This window comes from Odocoileus virginianus, chromosome 4 (genome assembly GCF_023699985.2).
Source record: "Odocoileus virginianus isolate 20LAN1187 ecotype Illinois chromosome 4, Ovbor_1.2, whole genome shotgun sequence".
In the NCBI taxonomy this organism is placed as follows: Eukaryota; Metazoa; Chordata; class Mammalia; order Artiodactyla; family Cervidae; genus Odocoileus; species Odocoileus virginianus.
Window position 1 is genome coordinate 77,511,487 of NC_069677.1, and position 17,429 is coordinate 77,528,915.

Genomic DNA, 17,429 nt, shown 5'->3' on the forward strand with positions numbered 1-17,429 from the left:
AAAACTTCCAAAACTATGTTGAATAGTAGTGGTGAGAGTGGGCACTCTTGTCTTGTTCCTGACTTTAGGGGAAATGCTTTCAATTTTTCACCATTGAGGATAATGTGCTGTGGGTTTATCATATATGGCTTTTATTATGTTGAGGTATGTTCCTTCTATGCCTGCTTTCTGGAGGGTTTTTATCATAAATGGATGTTGAATTTCGTCAAAGGCTTTCTCTGCATCTATTGAGATAATTATATGATTTTTAACTTTCAGTTTGTTAATGTGGTGTATCACATTGATTGATTTATTAATATTGAAGAATCCATGCATCCCTGGGATAAAGCCCACCTGGTCATGATGTATGATCTTTTTAGTATGTTATTGGATTCTGTTTGCTAGAATTTTGTTGAGGATTTTTGCATCTATGTTCATCAGTGATATTGGCCTGTAGTTTTCTTTTTTTGTGGCATCTTTGTCTGGTTTTGGTGTTAGGGTGATGGTGGCCTCATAGAATGAGTTTGCAAGTTTACCCTCCTCTGCAATTTTCTGGAAGAGTTTGAGTAGGATAGGTATTAGCATTTTGTAAATTTTTGGTAGAATTCAGCTGTGAAGCTATCTGGTCCTGGGATTTTGTTTGTTGGAAGATTTCTGATTACAGTTTTGGTTTCTGTGCTTGTGATGAACCTGTTGAGATTTTCTATTTCTTCCTGGTTCAGTTTTGGAAAGTTATACTTTTCTAAGAATTTGTCCATTTCTTCCAAGTTGTCCACTTTATTGGCATTTAGTTGCTGATAGTAGTCTCTTATGATCCTTTGTATTTCTGTATTGTCTGTTGTGATTTCTCCATTTTCATTTCTAATTTTGTTGATTTGATTCTTCTCCCTTTTTATCTTGATGAGTCTGGCTAATGGTTTTTCTATCTTATTTATCTTCTCAAAGAACAAGCTTTTAGCTTTGTTGATTTTTTCTATGGTCCCCTTTGTTTCTTTTTCATTTATTTCTGCCCTAATTTTTATGATTTCTTTCCTTCTACTGACCCAGGGGTTCTTCATTTATTCTTTTTTCTAGTTGCTTTAGGTGTAGAGTTAGGTTATTTATCTGATTTTTCTCCTGTTTCTTGAGGTAAGCTTGTATTGCTATGAACCTTCCCCTTAGCACTACTTTTACTGAATCCCATAGGTTTTGGGTTGTTGTGTTTTCATTTTCATTCGTTTCTATGCATATTTTGCTTTCTTTTTTAATTTCTTCTGTGATTTGTTGGTTATTCAGAAACATGTTGTTTAGCCTCCATGTGTTTGTATTTTTAATAGTTTTTTTTCCTGGTAGTTGACATCTAATCTTACTGCATTGTGATCAGAAAAGATGCTTGAGAGGATTTCAATTTTTTAAAAATTTCCCAAGGCTAGATTGATGGTCCAGGATGTAATCTATCCTAGAGAAGTTTCCGTGAGCATTTGAGAAAAAGGTGAAATTCATTGTTTTGGGGTAAAATGTCCTATAGACATCAATTAGGTCTAACCAGTCCATTGTATCATTTAAAGTCTGTGTTTCCTGTTGGTGGGAATGTAAACTAGTACAGCTGCTATGGAGTACAGTGTGGAGATTTCTTAAAAAACTGTAAATAGAACTGCCATATGACCCAGCAATCCCACTTCTGGGCATACACACCGAGGAAACAAGATCTGAAAGAGACACATGCACCCCAATGTTCATCACAGCACTGTTTATAATAGCCAGGACAAGGAAGCAACCTAGATGCCCATCAGCAGACGAATGGATAAGGAAGCTGTGGTACATATACACCATAGAATATTACTCAGCCATTAAAAAGAATTCATTTGAATCAGTTCTAATGAGATGGATGAAACTGGAGCCCATTATACAGAGGGAAGTAAGCCAGAAAGATAGACCAATACAGTATACTAACACATATATATGGAATTTAGAAAGATGGTAATGATAACCCTATATGTAGAACAGAAAAAGAGACACAGATGTACAGAACAGACTTTTGGACTCTGTGGGAGAAGGCGAGGGTGGGATGTTTTGAGAGAACAGCATCGAAACATGTATATTATCTAGGGTGAAATAGATCACCAGTCCAGGTTGGGTGCATGAGACAAGTGCTCGGGGCTGGTGCACTGGGAAGACCCAGAGGGATGGGATGGGGAGGGAGGCAGGAGGGGGGATGGGGTGGGGAGTACATGTAAATCCATGGCTGATTCATGTCAATGTGTGGCAAAAACTACTACAATATTGTAAAGTAATTAGCCTCCAACTGATAAAAATAAATGGAAAAAAAATAAAGTTTGTGTTTTATTGCTAATTTTCTGTTTGGTTGAACTATCCATAGGTGTGAGGGGGGTATTAAAGTCTCCCCCTATTATCATGTTACTGTTAATTTCCCCTTTCATTCTTGTTAGCATTTTTCTTCCATATTGTTGTGCTCCTATGTTGGGTGCATATATATTTATAATTGTTATATATTCTTCTTGGATTGATCCTTTGATCATTATGTAGTGTCCTTCTTTGTCTCTTTTCACAGCCTTTATTTCAAAGTCTATTTTATCTGATATGTGTATTGCGAGTCCTGCTTTCTTTTGGTCTCCATTTGCATGAAATATCTTTTCCCAGCCCTTCATTTTCAGTCTGTATGTGTCCCTTGTTTTGAGGTGCATCTCTTGTAGACAGCATATATAGGGGTCTTGTTTTTGTGTCCATTAAGCCAGTCTTTGTCTTTTGGTTGGGGTATTCAACCCATTTACATTTAAGGTAATTATTGATAAGTATGATCCCATTGCCATTTACTTTGTTGTTTTGGGTTCGAGTTTATAAACCTTTTCTGTGTTTCCTGTCTAGAGAAGATCCTTTAGCATTTGTCGAAGAGCTGATTTGGTGATGCTGAATTCTCTCAGCTTTTGCTTGTCTGTAAAGCTTTTGATTTATCCTTCATATTTGAATGAGATCCTTGCTGGGTACAGTAATCTGGGTTGTAGGTTTTTCTCTTTCATCACTTTAAGTATGCCCTAAAATTCCCTTCTGGCCTGAAGAGTTTCTATTGAAAGATCAGCTGTTATCCTTATGGGAATCTCCTTGTGTGTTATTTGTTGTTTTTCCCTTGCTGCTTTTAATATTTGTTCTTTGTGTTTGATCTTTGTTAATTTGATTAATATGTGTCTTGAGGTGTTTTGCCTTGGGTTTATCCTGTTTGGGACCCTCTGGGTTTCTTGGACTTGGGTGGCTATTTCCTTCCCCATTTTAGGGAAGTTTTCAACTGTTATCTCCTTAAGTATTTTCTCATGGCCTTTCTTTTTGTCTTCTTCTGGGACTCCTATAATTCGAATGTTGGGGCATTTCACATTGTCCCAGAGGTCTCTGAGGTTGTCCTCATTTCTTTTAATTCTTTTTTTCCCCTCTCTGTTTCATTTATTTCCACCATTCTATCTCCCACCTCACTTATCTTCTGCCTCAGTTATTCTACTGTTGGTTCCCTCCAGAGTGCTTTTGATCTCAGTTATTGCATTATTCATTATTGATTGACTCTTTTATTTCTTCTAGGTCCTTGTTAAACTTTTCTTGCATCTTCTCAATCCTTGCCTCCAGGCTATTTATCTGTAACTCCAGTTTGTTTTCAAGATTTTGGATCATTTTTACTATCATTAATCTGAATTGTTTTTCAGGTAGACTCCCTATCTCCTCCTCTTTGGTTTGGTTTGGTGGGCATTTATCATTTTCCTTTACCTGCTGAATATTTCTCTGCCTTTTCATCTTGCTTAGATTGCTGTGTTTGGGGTGGCCTTTCTGTATGCTGGAAGTTTGTGGTTCCTCTTTATTGTGGAGGTTCCTCAGTGTGGGTGGGGTTGGACGAGTGGCTTGTCAAGGTTTCCTGGTTAGGGAAGCTTGCTTTGGTGTTCTGGTGGGTGGAGCTGGATCTCCTCTCTCTGGAGTGCAATGAAATGTCCTGTAGTGAGTTTTGAGGTGTATATGAGTTTGCTATGACTTTTGGCCTCCTGTATTTTAATACTCAGGGTTATGTTCCTGCATTGTTGGAGAATTAGCTTGGTATATCTTGCTCGGAAACTTGGGTGGAGCTTGGTTTCAGTGTAGGTATGGAGGCTTTTGGATGAGTTCTTGTCAATTAATGTTCCCTGGAGTCAGGAGTTTTCTGGTGTTCTGAAGTTTTGGATTTAAGTGTTCTGCCTCTGGCTTTCAATCTTATTCTTACAGTAGTCTCAAGACTTCTCCATCCATACAGCACTGATGATAAAACATCTAGGTTAATGGTGAAAAGATTCTCCACAGTGAGGGACACCCAGAGGGGTTCACAGAGTTACATGGAGAAGAGAAAAGGGAGGGCGGGGGCAATTGAGATGACCAGGAGGAGAAGAGGGGTAATCAAAAGGGGATAGAGCAATGTAGCCAGTAATCAGTTCGCTATGTGCTCTCCACAGTCTGGAACCCTCAGAGAGGTTACAGAGTTACATAGAGAAGAGAAGAGGGAGGAGGGAAATAGACGTGACCAGGAGGAGAGGAGGGGCAGTCAAAAGGAGAGAGACCAGTCTAGCCAGTAATCAGTTCCCTAAGTGTTCTCCACAGCCCAGAACCCCCAAAGAGATTCACAGAGTTAAGTAGAGAAGAGAAGGGGGAGGGGGGGAGATAGAGATGACCTGGGGGAGAAAAAGGAGAGTCAAAAGGGGAGGGAGCAATCAAGCCAGTAATCATACTCCTAAGTAAGAATGGGTACTGAAGATTGGATTCTTAAAGGTACAAAATTGATAACAACTACCAAAGAGCAAAGATTAAAAATCTAGAGTAGAGGTTAGACTCTCAAAAATACATATTAAAAAACAAAACAAAATGCAAAAATTATGAAAAAAATATGAAATTTGCTTTAAAAAACAGGGTCTTTTTTTTTGAAAGGTAATAGTAGGTTTTTAAAATGAGAATTAAAGGAATAATAAAGAACTTAAAAATTTAAAAAATTAAAAATATTAAAAATGATAATAGTAAAATATATCTAGGAATTTCTCTGGAGCTGTTGAGGGCAGTGTGAGGTCAGTTCAGTTTCAGATAGTTCCTTGTTCCAGCTTATACTTCTTCTCAAGGTCTATAGGTCCCTTCCAATGTAGCCAGTGCTAGCTACAGGGATTTAATCTGTTGCACCTATTACTTCCAGTGTAGTTCCTTCTTATTTGTTTATTTTGGCTTCCTCTGTTTGCAAGTCTCTTCAGGGTCTAATTTCCACCCTGACACAAGGGGGCGGAGCTGGTCATTTATTTAGGCTCACTTGTTCAGTTGTGCTGTGGGGAGGGAGGAACACTGCAAACAAATATCACTGGCGTGTGTGGGGAGTGCTCGCAGTGTCTGGGCCACACTGGGTTTGCCCCCGCTCACGGCGTGTGTGCTTTCCCGGTCTACACTGCTCAGGCTCCAGGTTGCTCTGCAGGGGAACTGTCCAAAGCGGGCCCTGGGTTGCGTGCACTTCCCAGGTCTAAGCGGCTCAGGTTCAGGTTCTCAGGTACTCCACAAAGGCGCAGACTCGGTTGGGCCTGCGTTTTGTGCCCTTCCCAGGTCTGAGGAGCTCAGGTGACCAGGTGCTTGGCAAGCGCAGTCTCCCCAGGTGGGCGGTGCGTTTTATCACCTCCTTGGTCCCAGCCACTCAGTTTCCTGGGTGCACCACAAGAGTGCCGTCTCAGGTGTGATGTGTGTCTCTTCTGGGGAGCTGATCTCTTACTGAGACTCTCCTGGTGGATGTCCACTGTCCAGTTCCCAGGAAGTCTTGGTTAGCAACTGGGATCCTGCTCACAGTTTGGTGGAGGATGCCGTCTCTGGGGCCAAGATTGCCTCTCGTCTTCTGGCTCTGGCTGTTGCCCGCCTGCCTCTCTGCCTCCGGCGGGTGGAGGGGCCAGTCCACAGCTGGCTAGCTCTCCTCTGGTATTCACTCAATCCTTTGTTCTGTGAGCAGGCCAGGTTGTGCCTTAGAGCTTTTCGAGGGAAAGTTCTCTCTCTCTCTTTTTCTCTCCCACAGTTTGGGTTGCTATCTCATGTTAGCTCCCTCAGATTGTCCTCAGGGCATTCAGGCCTGGTCCTTACCCTAAGCATGCAGTCCAGGCCTCCCTGTTCAGCCCTCATTTGCTGCTGGCAGACGGGAGCATCTAGGCTTCTTCTCCGCTGGGAGTTGTGGTTAGGCATGTAGTCTGTGTGAGTGTTTTTTTTTCCTCTGAGTTATGTTGCCCTCTGAGATTCCAAAACTCCCCACAGACCCGCCAGTGAGAGGGTTTCCTGGTGTTTGGAAACTTCTCCTCCTTTGTGGCTCCCTCCTGGATGGGTCTCCATCCCTAACTCTTTTGTCTCTCTTTTTATCTTTTATATTTTGTTTTATCTCCTTTCAAAGAGAATGGGCTGTCTTTCTGGGTGCCTGGTGTCCTCTGCCAGTGTTCAGAAGTTGTTTTGTGGAATTTGTTCAGCATTCAAATGATCTTTTGATGAATTTGTGGGGGAGAAAGTGATCTCCCTGTCCTATTCCTTCGCCGTCTTATAACTGCCCTCTATGCTGTCTTTTTGATAATGGACATTCTGGTATGAGGTGATATCTTATTGTGTTTTGATTTTCATTTCCCTGATGATTAGTGATTTTGAGCATCTTTCATGTGCCTGTTGGCCATCTGTATATCTTCTTTGGCAAAGTGTCTGTTTAGGCCCTCTGACCATTAAAATTTTTGCGTGGTTGAGTTATATGAGTTCTTTGTATATTTTGGATATTAATCCCTCCTGAAATGTACTGTATACAAATATCTTCTTCCATTCAGTAGGCAATCTTTTTGTTTTTTAATATTTTCTTTCACTGTGCAAAATCCTTTTAGTTTGATGTAATTCAGTTTATTTATTTTTGCTTTTGTTTCTGTTCTCTGCAGAGACATCCAAAAATACATTGTTGAGACTGATGTTAAACAGTGTACTGCTTTCTTCTAGAAGTTTTATGGTTTCAGGTCTTACATTTAAATGTTTAATCTATTTTGAGCTCATTTTTGTATGTGGTATGAGAAAGTAGTCCAGTTTGATTCTTTAGCATGTAGCTGTCCATTTTCCCAACTCCATTTATTGAAGAGATCGTCTTCTTCTTATTGGATATTCTTGCCTACTTTGTCATAAATTAAATAACCATAAATATGTGGGTTTATTTCTGGGCTCCCTATTCTGTTTCATCAATCTGTATGTCTGTTTTTGTGCCAGTACCATACTGCTTTGATTTTGTAGCTTTGAAGCATAATTTGAAATCAGGGAACCTAATACCTCCAGTTTTATCTCTCTTTCTTAAGATTATTTTGGTACCTTGGGGTCTTCTGTGACAGCAAACAATTTAATAGATATGTGTAGACATATGTGTGCAAATACAAGAATAAGAATATATTAGATAGAAATAGAATGTATTTTTCTTGTATACTTATTACACAATTTCTAAATCTATTATATTCTTGGTCACAAAGGAAACCTTTACAAACTTCAAAAAGAGATGATTTTATAGGATACATTTTTATTCCAAGTATAGAATTACCATATGAAAGAGAAATACCATACAAAATTAAGAAATAAATGTATTTCAAATAACTCCATATCCAAAGTAAAACAAAATTGCTATTACAAATCATAAAATAATAAGCAAAAGATATTTTTGCTTATACAAATCACAACATATGGCCAAATTTCCATACAGAGGGAAATTGTTAGCTTTAAATATTTTTGGGCTTCCCTTGTGGCTCAGTGGTAGGGAAACCACCTGCCAATGCAGGAGACATGGGTTTGATTCCTGGTCCAGAAGATCCCCTGTAAAAGGAAATGGTAACCCACTCCAGTATCTTTCCCTGGGAAATCTCATGGACAGAAGAGCCTCATGGACTCTGAGTCCAGAGGTTGTAAAGAGTCAGACACAACTTAGCAACTAAACAACAACAAAAAATAGCAGAAAAATAAAAACCTAGTAAAATGAATACTCAACTTTTAAAATTAGGAAAATAGAAAAACAGAATAATTCATATGCAGTGAATGAATAAAAGGAAAAGCCAAGATTAAGACAAAGTAGAAAGTGTATCTGTGTATGTTTATGTGTGTGTATATATATTCAATTTATATATTATTTGAATACAAATTGATGGGGAAACAATGGAAACAGTGAGAGATTTTATTTTCTCCGGCTCCCAAATCACTGCAGATGGTGATTGCAGCTATGAAATTAAAAGACGCTTGCTCCTTCAGAGAAAAGCTATGGCCAACCTAGACAGCATATTAAAAAACAAAGATATTACTTTGCCAACCAAGGTCTGTCGAGTCAAAGCTATGGTTTTTCCAGTAGTCATATATGGATGTGAGAGTTGGACTGTGAAGAAAGCTGAGCGCTGAAGAATTGATGCTTTTGAACTGGGTGTTGGAGGACTCTTGAGAGTCCCTTGGACTGCAAGGAGATCCAACCAGTCCATCCTATGGGAGATCAGTCCTGGGTGTTCATTGGAAGGACTGATGCTGAAGCTGAAGCTCTAATCCTTTGGCTACCTGATGCGAAGAACTGAGAAACTGGAAAAGACCCTGATGCTGGGAAAGATTGAAGGTGGGAGGAGAAGGGGATGACAGAGGATGAGATGGTTGGATGTAATCACCAACTCCATGGACATGAGTTTGAGTAAACTCTGGGAGTTGGTGATGGACAGGGAGGCCTGGCATGCTGCAGTCCATGGGATTGCAAAGAGTTGGACACTACTGTGTGACTGAACTTGAATACATTTATATGAATTAAAAATATTTATTTATTTTATTATTGTTTACTTGGCTGCTTGGGGTCTCAGTTTGATCATACAGGATCTTTTGCTGTGGTGTGTGGACTCTCTAGGTGTGGAGCATGGGCTCTGTGGTACATGGGCTGAGTAGTTAATGGGCACCCAGGCTTAGTTGCTCCACAGCATGTGAAATCCTTGACCAGGGATCGAACTTGCATTCCCAGCATCGCAAGGCAGATTCTTAACCATTGGACCACCTGGAAAGTCTCATATATGTAATTTGGCTATATATAATTTGAACAAACAAATAAAATAGATAAAATACCTGATCAGCTGAGGCGTTACTTAGAAAACTTTCAGTTATATTTAGATCAATTTCTGTTACGAATTTGGATGGGAAAAGCCTAAATAATGTATTAGCGAACTCTATCTAGCAGTGGGTTACAGGTAATTAATTAAAGCAGAATTTTTTCTATTGACATAGTTCATTACATGAACTTATTAATGGAGAAAAACTATAAGATTCTGTCTATAAGTACCAAGAAGATATTGGATATAATTAATCAGATATTCCTAGTTAAAAATAAACATGGATTAAAAAAATAAACATGGATTAAAATATAAGCAGAAGGAAACTGATTAAATGTGATAAAAACCAATTGTCAAAAGGAAACTATCATTATAAACCATGAAATACTGAAGCATTTCTATTAAAATAAAAAGACAATAGGCATGTCCATCATCACCATATTATTAAACATTGTTTTAGAAACTGTGGCTATTTGGCTTCCCTGGTAGCTCAGATGGTAAAGAATCTGCCTGCATTGCAGGAGACCCTGGTTTTAATTCATGGGTCAGTAAGATCACCTGGAGAAAGGATAAGCTACTCACTCCAGTATTCTTGGGCTTCACTGGTGGCTCAGATGCTAAAGAATCCGCCTGCAATGTGGGAGACCTGGGTTTGATGCCTTGGTTGGGAAGGTCCCCTGGAGAAGGGAACAGATACCCACTCTAGTATTATTGCCTGGAGAATCTCATGGACAGAGGAGTCATGGACATATTATTAAACATTGTTTTAGAAGCTGTAGTTATTACACTAAAGTAAGAAAATGAAATATCTCATATATATGTAATGTATGATATATAAAAAATATCTTCATTTGTGTATGATGTAAACGTATACTTAGAAATTTCAACAGACTTCAGTAAAATTCATTAGAATTAATAACATACAGTTTCTGGATTAAAGAATGGAAAAAGTAGTAGCTTTTACTTATATCAACTATAATGGATGAGAAGTTAAAATGTAAAAAACAAATCCCATTCACAATGGTGATAAAAATCTTTAAAATGTTTAGGAGTAAATTTACCTGAAGGACACCAACAAGTACTAAAGTTATGGGGAGAGTATGATGCCCTAGGTGAGATGACTTAACAATAAGAAGTGAAAATTTATAAACTAATAAATACATGTAGTGGCATTTCAAAGAAAAGCCTATTTAAAAATTGTTGACACTGGGGAAAATGATCTTAAAATGTACTGGAATAATACATGTCTGAGAAGAGCCAAAAAATTTTGAAAAAGGAGACTTTGTAGCAGCTTGACTTTCTGAATATTAAAATTCATGTTAAAACTACAGTGATAAAAGCTACATATTGGCATGGGAATGTATAAATACATCCAAGGAAAAAATAAATACATCCATGGATATGTTTATATATTTATATATAGACTAGTGTGTTAACAGATCCAAATGTATATAAAGAATTTTATAAATGACAAAAATAACATCTTAATTGAAAGGACAATGGTGGTATATAAATGTTACAGGCATACTTTTTCATCTATCTGGAAGAAAACAGAGCCCTACTTTATATTATACACAAAATTAGACTTCATGTTGATTAAATACTAGATGTTAATAATTAATATAAAATAACTACATGTCAGAAAATAAAAGTTAGATGTGTGCATGTTAAGTTGCTTCAGTCGTGTCTGACTCTTTGCAACCCCATGGTCTATAGCTTGCCAGGATCCTCTATCCATGGAATTCTCCAGGCAAGAATACTGGAGTTAGTTGCCATGCCCTCCTCCAGGGGATCTTCCTGACCCAGGGATCAAATCCCATCTCTTAGGTCTCCTGTATTTGCAGGCAGGTTCTTTACCACTCCCCTGGAGAAGTAAATGGCAACCCACTCCAGTACTCTTGCTTGGAAAATTCCATGGATGGAGGAGCCTAGTAGGCTACAGTCCATGGAGTTGCAAAGAGTTGGACATGACTGAGAGACTTCACTCTCTCTCTCTCTTTACCACTAGTGCCACCTAGGAAGCCCCAAAAGTTAGATAAATTTGTGTATATGCTGCTGCTGCTGCTAAGTCGCTTCAGTCGTGTCTGAGTCTGTGCAACCCCACAGACGGCAGCCCACCAGGCTCCCCCGTCCCTGGGATTCTCCAGGCAAGAACGCTGGAGTGGGTTGCCACGTCCTCCAATGCATGAAAGTGAAAAGGGAAGGTGAAGTCACCCAGTCGTGTATGACTCTCAGCGACCCCATGGACTGCAGCCTACCAGGCTCCTCCATCCACGGGATTTTCCAGGCAAGAGTACTGGAGTGGGATGCCATTGCCTTCTCCGATTTGTGTATATAAAAGGCTACAAAACAAAAAATTTCTTTTTTGAAAAAGTGAGTTAATATGTAAATCCATGGCTTATTCATATCAATGTATGACAAAACCCACTACAATATTGTAAAGTAATTAGCCTCCAACTAATAAAAATAAATGAAAAAAAAAAGTGATTTAACATGCCTTTATTCAGTTCAGTATAGTGTTTGTAAAGCACAAATGTGAACTTTCTGAATAGCCATCAGTTGGGAAATATATGAGTAAGTTACTATATTTTTAACATTAAGCAAATGTTAATAGGAATGAGTTACAACCATATGAGTTAATCTGGATAAGTGCCCATGATATACTAAGCTAAAGAATCAAGTTGTGCATAGTATGTACCTATTTATTGTTTTTTAAAAACACAAAAATGAAACAAAAATAGCCTATGTATATGTTAAGATAGAGTTGAATACATATGAATATTTTAATATTGAGTATTGTAGGAGCATGGGATTGGAGGGTGTGTTTATGGCCCAATTTATTCCCATGAACTTGAAGTGCCTTCAGAATAAAAATCACCAAATGTTTATGCATTATTATGTGATATTTGTTTCTCTGTTTCTGACTTATGTTACTTTGTATGTCAGTCTCTAGGTCCATCCACAACTTGCATGTGGATGTGGAATCTAGGAAAACGGTATAGATGAACCTATTTGCAAAGCAGAACTAGAGACAGATGTAGAGAACAAACACATGGACACCAAAGGAGGAAGGGGCGTGGAATGAATTGGGAGGTTGGAACTGACACAGACACACACAGGCTATGTGTGAAATAGATAACTAATGAGAACCTGGACTTCCCTGGGGGCTCAGATGGCAAAGAATCTGCCTGCAAAGCAGGAGACCTGGGTCCAATCTCTAGGTTGGGAAGATCCCCTGGAGAAGGGAATGGCTACCCGCTCCAGTATTCTTGCCTGGAGAATTCCATAGACAGAGAATCCTGGCGGCAGGCTACAGCCCATGGGATCATAAAGAGTCGGACATGACTGAGTGACTAACACACACTCACAGACGAGAACAATGAGAACCTACTGCACAGCACGGGGAACTCTGCTCAATGTTATGTGGCAGCCTGGATGGGAGGGGAGTTTGGGAGAGAATGATACATGTATATGTATGGCTGAGTCACTCAGATGTGCACCTGAAACTATCACAACATTGTTAATTGGCTATACTCCAATATAAAATAAAAAGTTTAAAAAATCACCCCACTTTACTAAGATATAATTGAAAGATAACATTGTATGAATTTAAGGAGTGCAACACAATGATTTGATATGTGTAGATATGTGAAATAATCACCACAGTAAGTTTATTTAAAATCTGTTACCTCACATAGTTAGGATTTACTTCTGATGAGAAAAGTAAACTAGCACTTTAAAAGGCTGGAAACCACTGGATAGGTCAGGAAAATATAAAGTAGAAGGTGTATCCTAGCCCTGCCCCTAACTTGCAGTGTGACAATTTTTGCCTTATTTTCTTGTTTCTTAGGTGTGAGTGGTGGTGACTATCTACTGACTTTGGTTAGAGCATCATAGTGAAGATAAAATGAGGGGTGAAGACAAATTTAGTTTGGAGACTTGAAAGGTGTTGAAATGCAAGCCAGTATCCTCAAGAAAACTATCAAACATTCTCCATTTCTGTGATGCAGGTGACAAAGTCGCCTGAGGAAGCATCTTCCCTTCCTGATGGTGATGTGGCAGGAGAGGCTCAGAGCACCACAGAGGTAAGAGTTGGTGTCTGGAACCATCTTCCAGGAAACCTGTTTTACATAGAATGTCTTCTGGGTTCTAGTTTTTCCATATCTGTTTGTCTGTCTACCTCATCCATCCATCCATCTATCTATCTATCCATCTATCCATCCATTCATCCATCCATCCATCCATCTATCACATCTATCTGTCTATTTATCCATTCATCCATCACACCTATTTAGCTACCCATCCAACTATCTATCCATCCATCCATCACATCTATCTATCATTTCTCTATGGATCTATCAATCATCTATCATTTATCTCTATCATCTATCTTTTTTAATCTCTAAAATTATAATGCCTCTTTCCACATAAGCAATAGAAAACAAATACTCCCTAAATATGGAATCCTTTGAAGTCCTCTTCACAAGCCTTAAATGGATGAATTAGCTTCTATTAGGGTCTTTATGACTCTACCATTCATGTGAGTCGAGGCTGTTCATTGACACTGATAGATCCAATTAGCAATGTTGAGGGTTGGTGATCCTATACTCTAGGAGTTAAGTGACTAGTAAATAGAGGTCTACCTTTGCTTCATTTATACACTGTATCTAAATAAGGAAACTGTAGCAGTTATGGCCTGGTGTTGTCTTGGAAGCTTATCCAAGGTTGGTGATACCATGGATTTCCTTTGTGACTAGGGAACAGAGAAGGCTGAAGAAAGTGGAGAACAAAAAGAGGGTGATGAAGATGCGGGTGACCTTGCCGAATCCCAAGAGAAGAATGTGAGTGTCTGCTTTTCTCACTGTAGTTTCACTGGATTCAGTTCTATTCAATAACCATTTATTGAGCTCTGACCAGATGCTGGGCATCTTTCTGGGCACACAATAGTGAGCTCAAAAGTGAGAAACTGGGGGATTAGCCAGGAGGCAGCAGGTAATTTTCACTTAACATGTTAACTGCTGTGTGTGAGGTGGGTGAAGGCTGAAAGGAAGATAGAGGAAGGGCCTGAACTCAGGCCTGGAGTGACAGGCTACACAAAGCTTGTCATTGTGTTGTTCGGGTTAGGTTGGGTTCATGTTCTTTCAGAAACAAGGGACCTTATGCCTTGTTCATAAGTATTGATGAACTCCTATCATACTTGTTGACTTAAAAATTGCACAATGTGAGAGTTGTGAATTAAGCTTTATTTGGGGCAAAATGAGGACTATAGCCTGGGAGACAGCATTTCAGTTAGCTCTGAGAAACTGCTTCAAAGAGGTAGGGGGAAGGTCAGTATATATGATTTTTCTGAAGGAGAGGTACACGCAATCAAGCTTATATATTTTGCAGAAGGTTTCTGGTAGTCTTGAGGAGCAGTCATCACCGTGAAGGATTTTGGTGCTTTTCTAGATATGAGGAGGTGCAAGAATTGGGCTCGTAAAATCTAGTCCTGAAAATACCTATCTGAGGACTTGTTCTGTCAATTCCTCCCAGGGCACAGAGGGCCTCGTTCCTGATCTCCACCCTGAACTCCTCTCTGGGGGTGTTGAAGGTCAGCAGCTGCAGTGGCTCATGGTTTAATTTTTGTAGAGGTAGATGGCAAGTGACGATTTGTAGCTGACATACTCCACCAAGAGGATTTGTGGGAAGCCAACAGGAGCTGAGGATAAGAGGAGCTGTCGGGGAGGGATCTGAGGCCTCCAATTTGAGGCCAGTCAGAGGAACTGCAGGACCCAGCTGATGCAAGGCTACTTCTAAAAAGTTCCAATGCAGCGGCTGCAGGGTAAAAGGCCAAGTGGGGATTGTGGTTCTGGAAGCACCAAACTAAGATAATGGGGGTCAGATGGGCTACTTATTCAAGGAATTCTGAAAATGTGGCTGGGAAGCTAGGCAAAGGAGAGACCCTGGCAACAAGGGAGCCTGAATGGGCAGGGTAGAAATCAGGAGCGTTTCAGCGGGTTTCTGCTTTGGGCCAATTGTAGCAAAGATTATTTACCAAAGCCCAGTGGTTTGCATTTGTCCCTATTTATTGATTCCAGGAGAGGTGTGAACAGCTCTTAAGATCGTTGGACCCTTGTTCCCAGCAGAGAGACTGTGACTGGGAAAGGGGCCAAGACTGAAAGCCTCGCTATGGAAAATGTGAGATGGCATCAGTTTATCTTTATCTCAAGGAACTTAAATTTGGGAGCAACCAGGGCAGTAAATTCCCTTATGTTTGAACACTGCTATTTCAGTGTTGATAATTTAAGACCCTTTGACATTTCTATTTTGAAGAAAGACCAAATCTTCTTCAGTCTTTGCTTAGAAGTTAGGTGGGATTTCATCGCAAACCTGTATAATTGAAATAAACACTTTAACATGAAATGGAGTGACCATTTAATTATCTTGGAGATTATAAAAATCTTTTAAAACGTTTTATAATCTGACTTTGCATGGATTGCCTAATACACTGGTACAGAATTATTGATTTAGACATTGAAATTCAGTTTGCTCTTTTTAAGGCAGAGAAACAAAGGAGAGAAATGTTACACCCCACGCCCTTTCTCTCATGAGACCTAAGAGGAAGACAGCATCTTGAGGCCACAGCCTGCTGGCTTCAGCTTTCCGGCTTCTCAGTTGGGCCGGTTAGTTCAGAGAAGTGATAAGCCATTCAGCCCGGGGATTCTCTTGTTCATATTTGCTGAAATTGTGAGCACTTTGCAAAATAAATTACAATCTTGTGGATCCCCATAGGAACTAAAAACATTGTTTTGGTATTTTTGCATGGGCTGTGGTGAAGGAATGACGAAGTTTAGAAGACATTTTTATTTTAGATGAATTAATGGTAATAATTAATTAACATCAATGTTAATTATCAATTCCTTAATAATATTTACTCTACCCTAGCGGCTCAGATGGTAAAGAATCAGCCTGCAGTGCAAGAGACCCAGGTTCAATCCCTGGGTTGGGAAGATCCCCTGGAGAAGGGAATGGCAAACCACTCCAGTATTCTTGGCTGGAGAATTCCAAGGACAGAGGAGCCTTGTGGGCTACAGTCCATGGGGTCTCAAAGAGTTGGACATGATTGAGTGACTAGCAATTTTTCATTCTACATAAAGAAAGATTTTGACTTTTTCTCATTTAACAAGCGATGCATGCCCTATGACTTACTGTAATTCAGTTAAATAAGGGAGAAAACCATGATCTGTCAGAGAACATTAAAAATGACATAATAACATGATTAGCTTTGGGATTGAATACATAGAAAACCTGATTAAAATTTTAAACAGAGACAAAAGGGATCTGATATTTAGAATGATTGCATTTTGTGCTTCAAGAACCTTCTGTCTGTTTTTCTGGTTTGGGGTTGTTTTTCAAGGTTGAGATGGCTGTCTCAGCTCTTTGTCATCATGTCTTTCCCAGCTGTGCATCCAGGCATACACAGGCTTATCTGTGATGAGCAGAAAGGCCAATTAGATCACTGTGTTCTACCTTTGTGACATGGATTTTTAAAGTACCATTCACATGTAGTAGGTTCTTCTAGATATCACAATTCAGATAAATCCAAGGCTTTTAGGTACAAACCTTGGTTCTGTTGAAACCATCTTGGGGAGATCTCATGAATTCTTAGCTTTTGCTGCTCCAGTCTGTTGTAACTAAAAAGCGGCTCCCTGTATTTCCTTTTCTAACCAACACTCTGTGAGGGATTTAAATAATATTGGACTTGTGGGCTGCTGCTGCTGCTAAATCCAGGTTTAGTTTTTAGAACTTGTAGTCGTGGACCTTCAGCTTCATTGATTTCTCTAGACATCATATTATCTGCTTCATGCCTCCACTTCTGGCATGCCTCCACTTCACTCAATCTAGGTGAACCATTTTAGAGACCCACTCCTCTCCAGGGGCATAAGAGTCATCCTGGGGTCTTCAGGGGTGACTGGAGGTGAGAGGGCTGTGGTTCTTTATGGTGGTCCTGCTGTGATGTGGGTTTCCTGATGCCCATTGGAAGCTGTTAATGCTGGTCTCTCAGCATGGGTTAGGCCCTCTGCCCTGGCTGGATGCGGCCATGCCTCTCACAGTGACCAGCCCTCTGACCAAAGTCGATGCTTCTCCGAGCATCGTGTCCAGGTGCTGCCCTGATGCCCCAAGAGTCCCTGGCTCAGCTTTTGCATCAGATATGTCCTGGCACCACCTGGAACATCCACCTCCTTCTCTCTTGAATCTGGCTGCTTCCATCTTCTCAGCTCCGAGCCCTAAACTCCAAGGTCTTTTTTTCCCAGGGATCATCTAGCCTCCTCACCTCTCTCAGCCCAGGGTTTTGAAAAGCATAGTCGGTAACTTCTTCCCAGCAGG

The 17,429-nt window shown here is 39.9% G+C and overlaps 1 protein-coding gene across 2 annotated transcripts in view; it reads left to right on the forward strand.

Moving 5' to 3' along the window:
- Positions 1–17,429, forward strand: part of SH3BGR (SH3 domain binding glutamate rich protein) — a 63,285-nt gene that overhangs the window by 28,094 nt on the left and 17,762 nt on the right. For both annotated transcript variants that reach the window (XM_070466789.1, XM_070466788.1), the window contains exons 4-5: positions 13,073–13,147; positions 13,820–13,903. In XM_070466789.1, the coding sequence (XP_070322890.1) occupies positions 13,073–13,147; positions 13,820–13,903 (159 nt within the window). The remainder of the gene's footprint in view (positions 1–13,072; positions 13,148–13,819; positions 13,904–17,429) is intronic.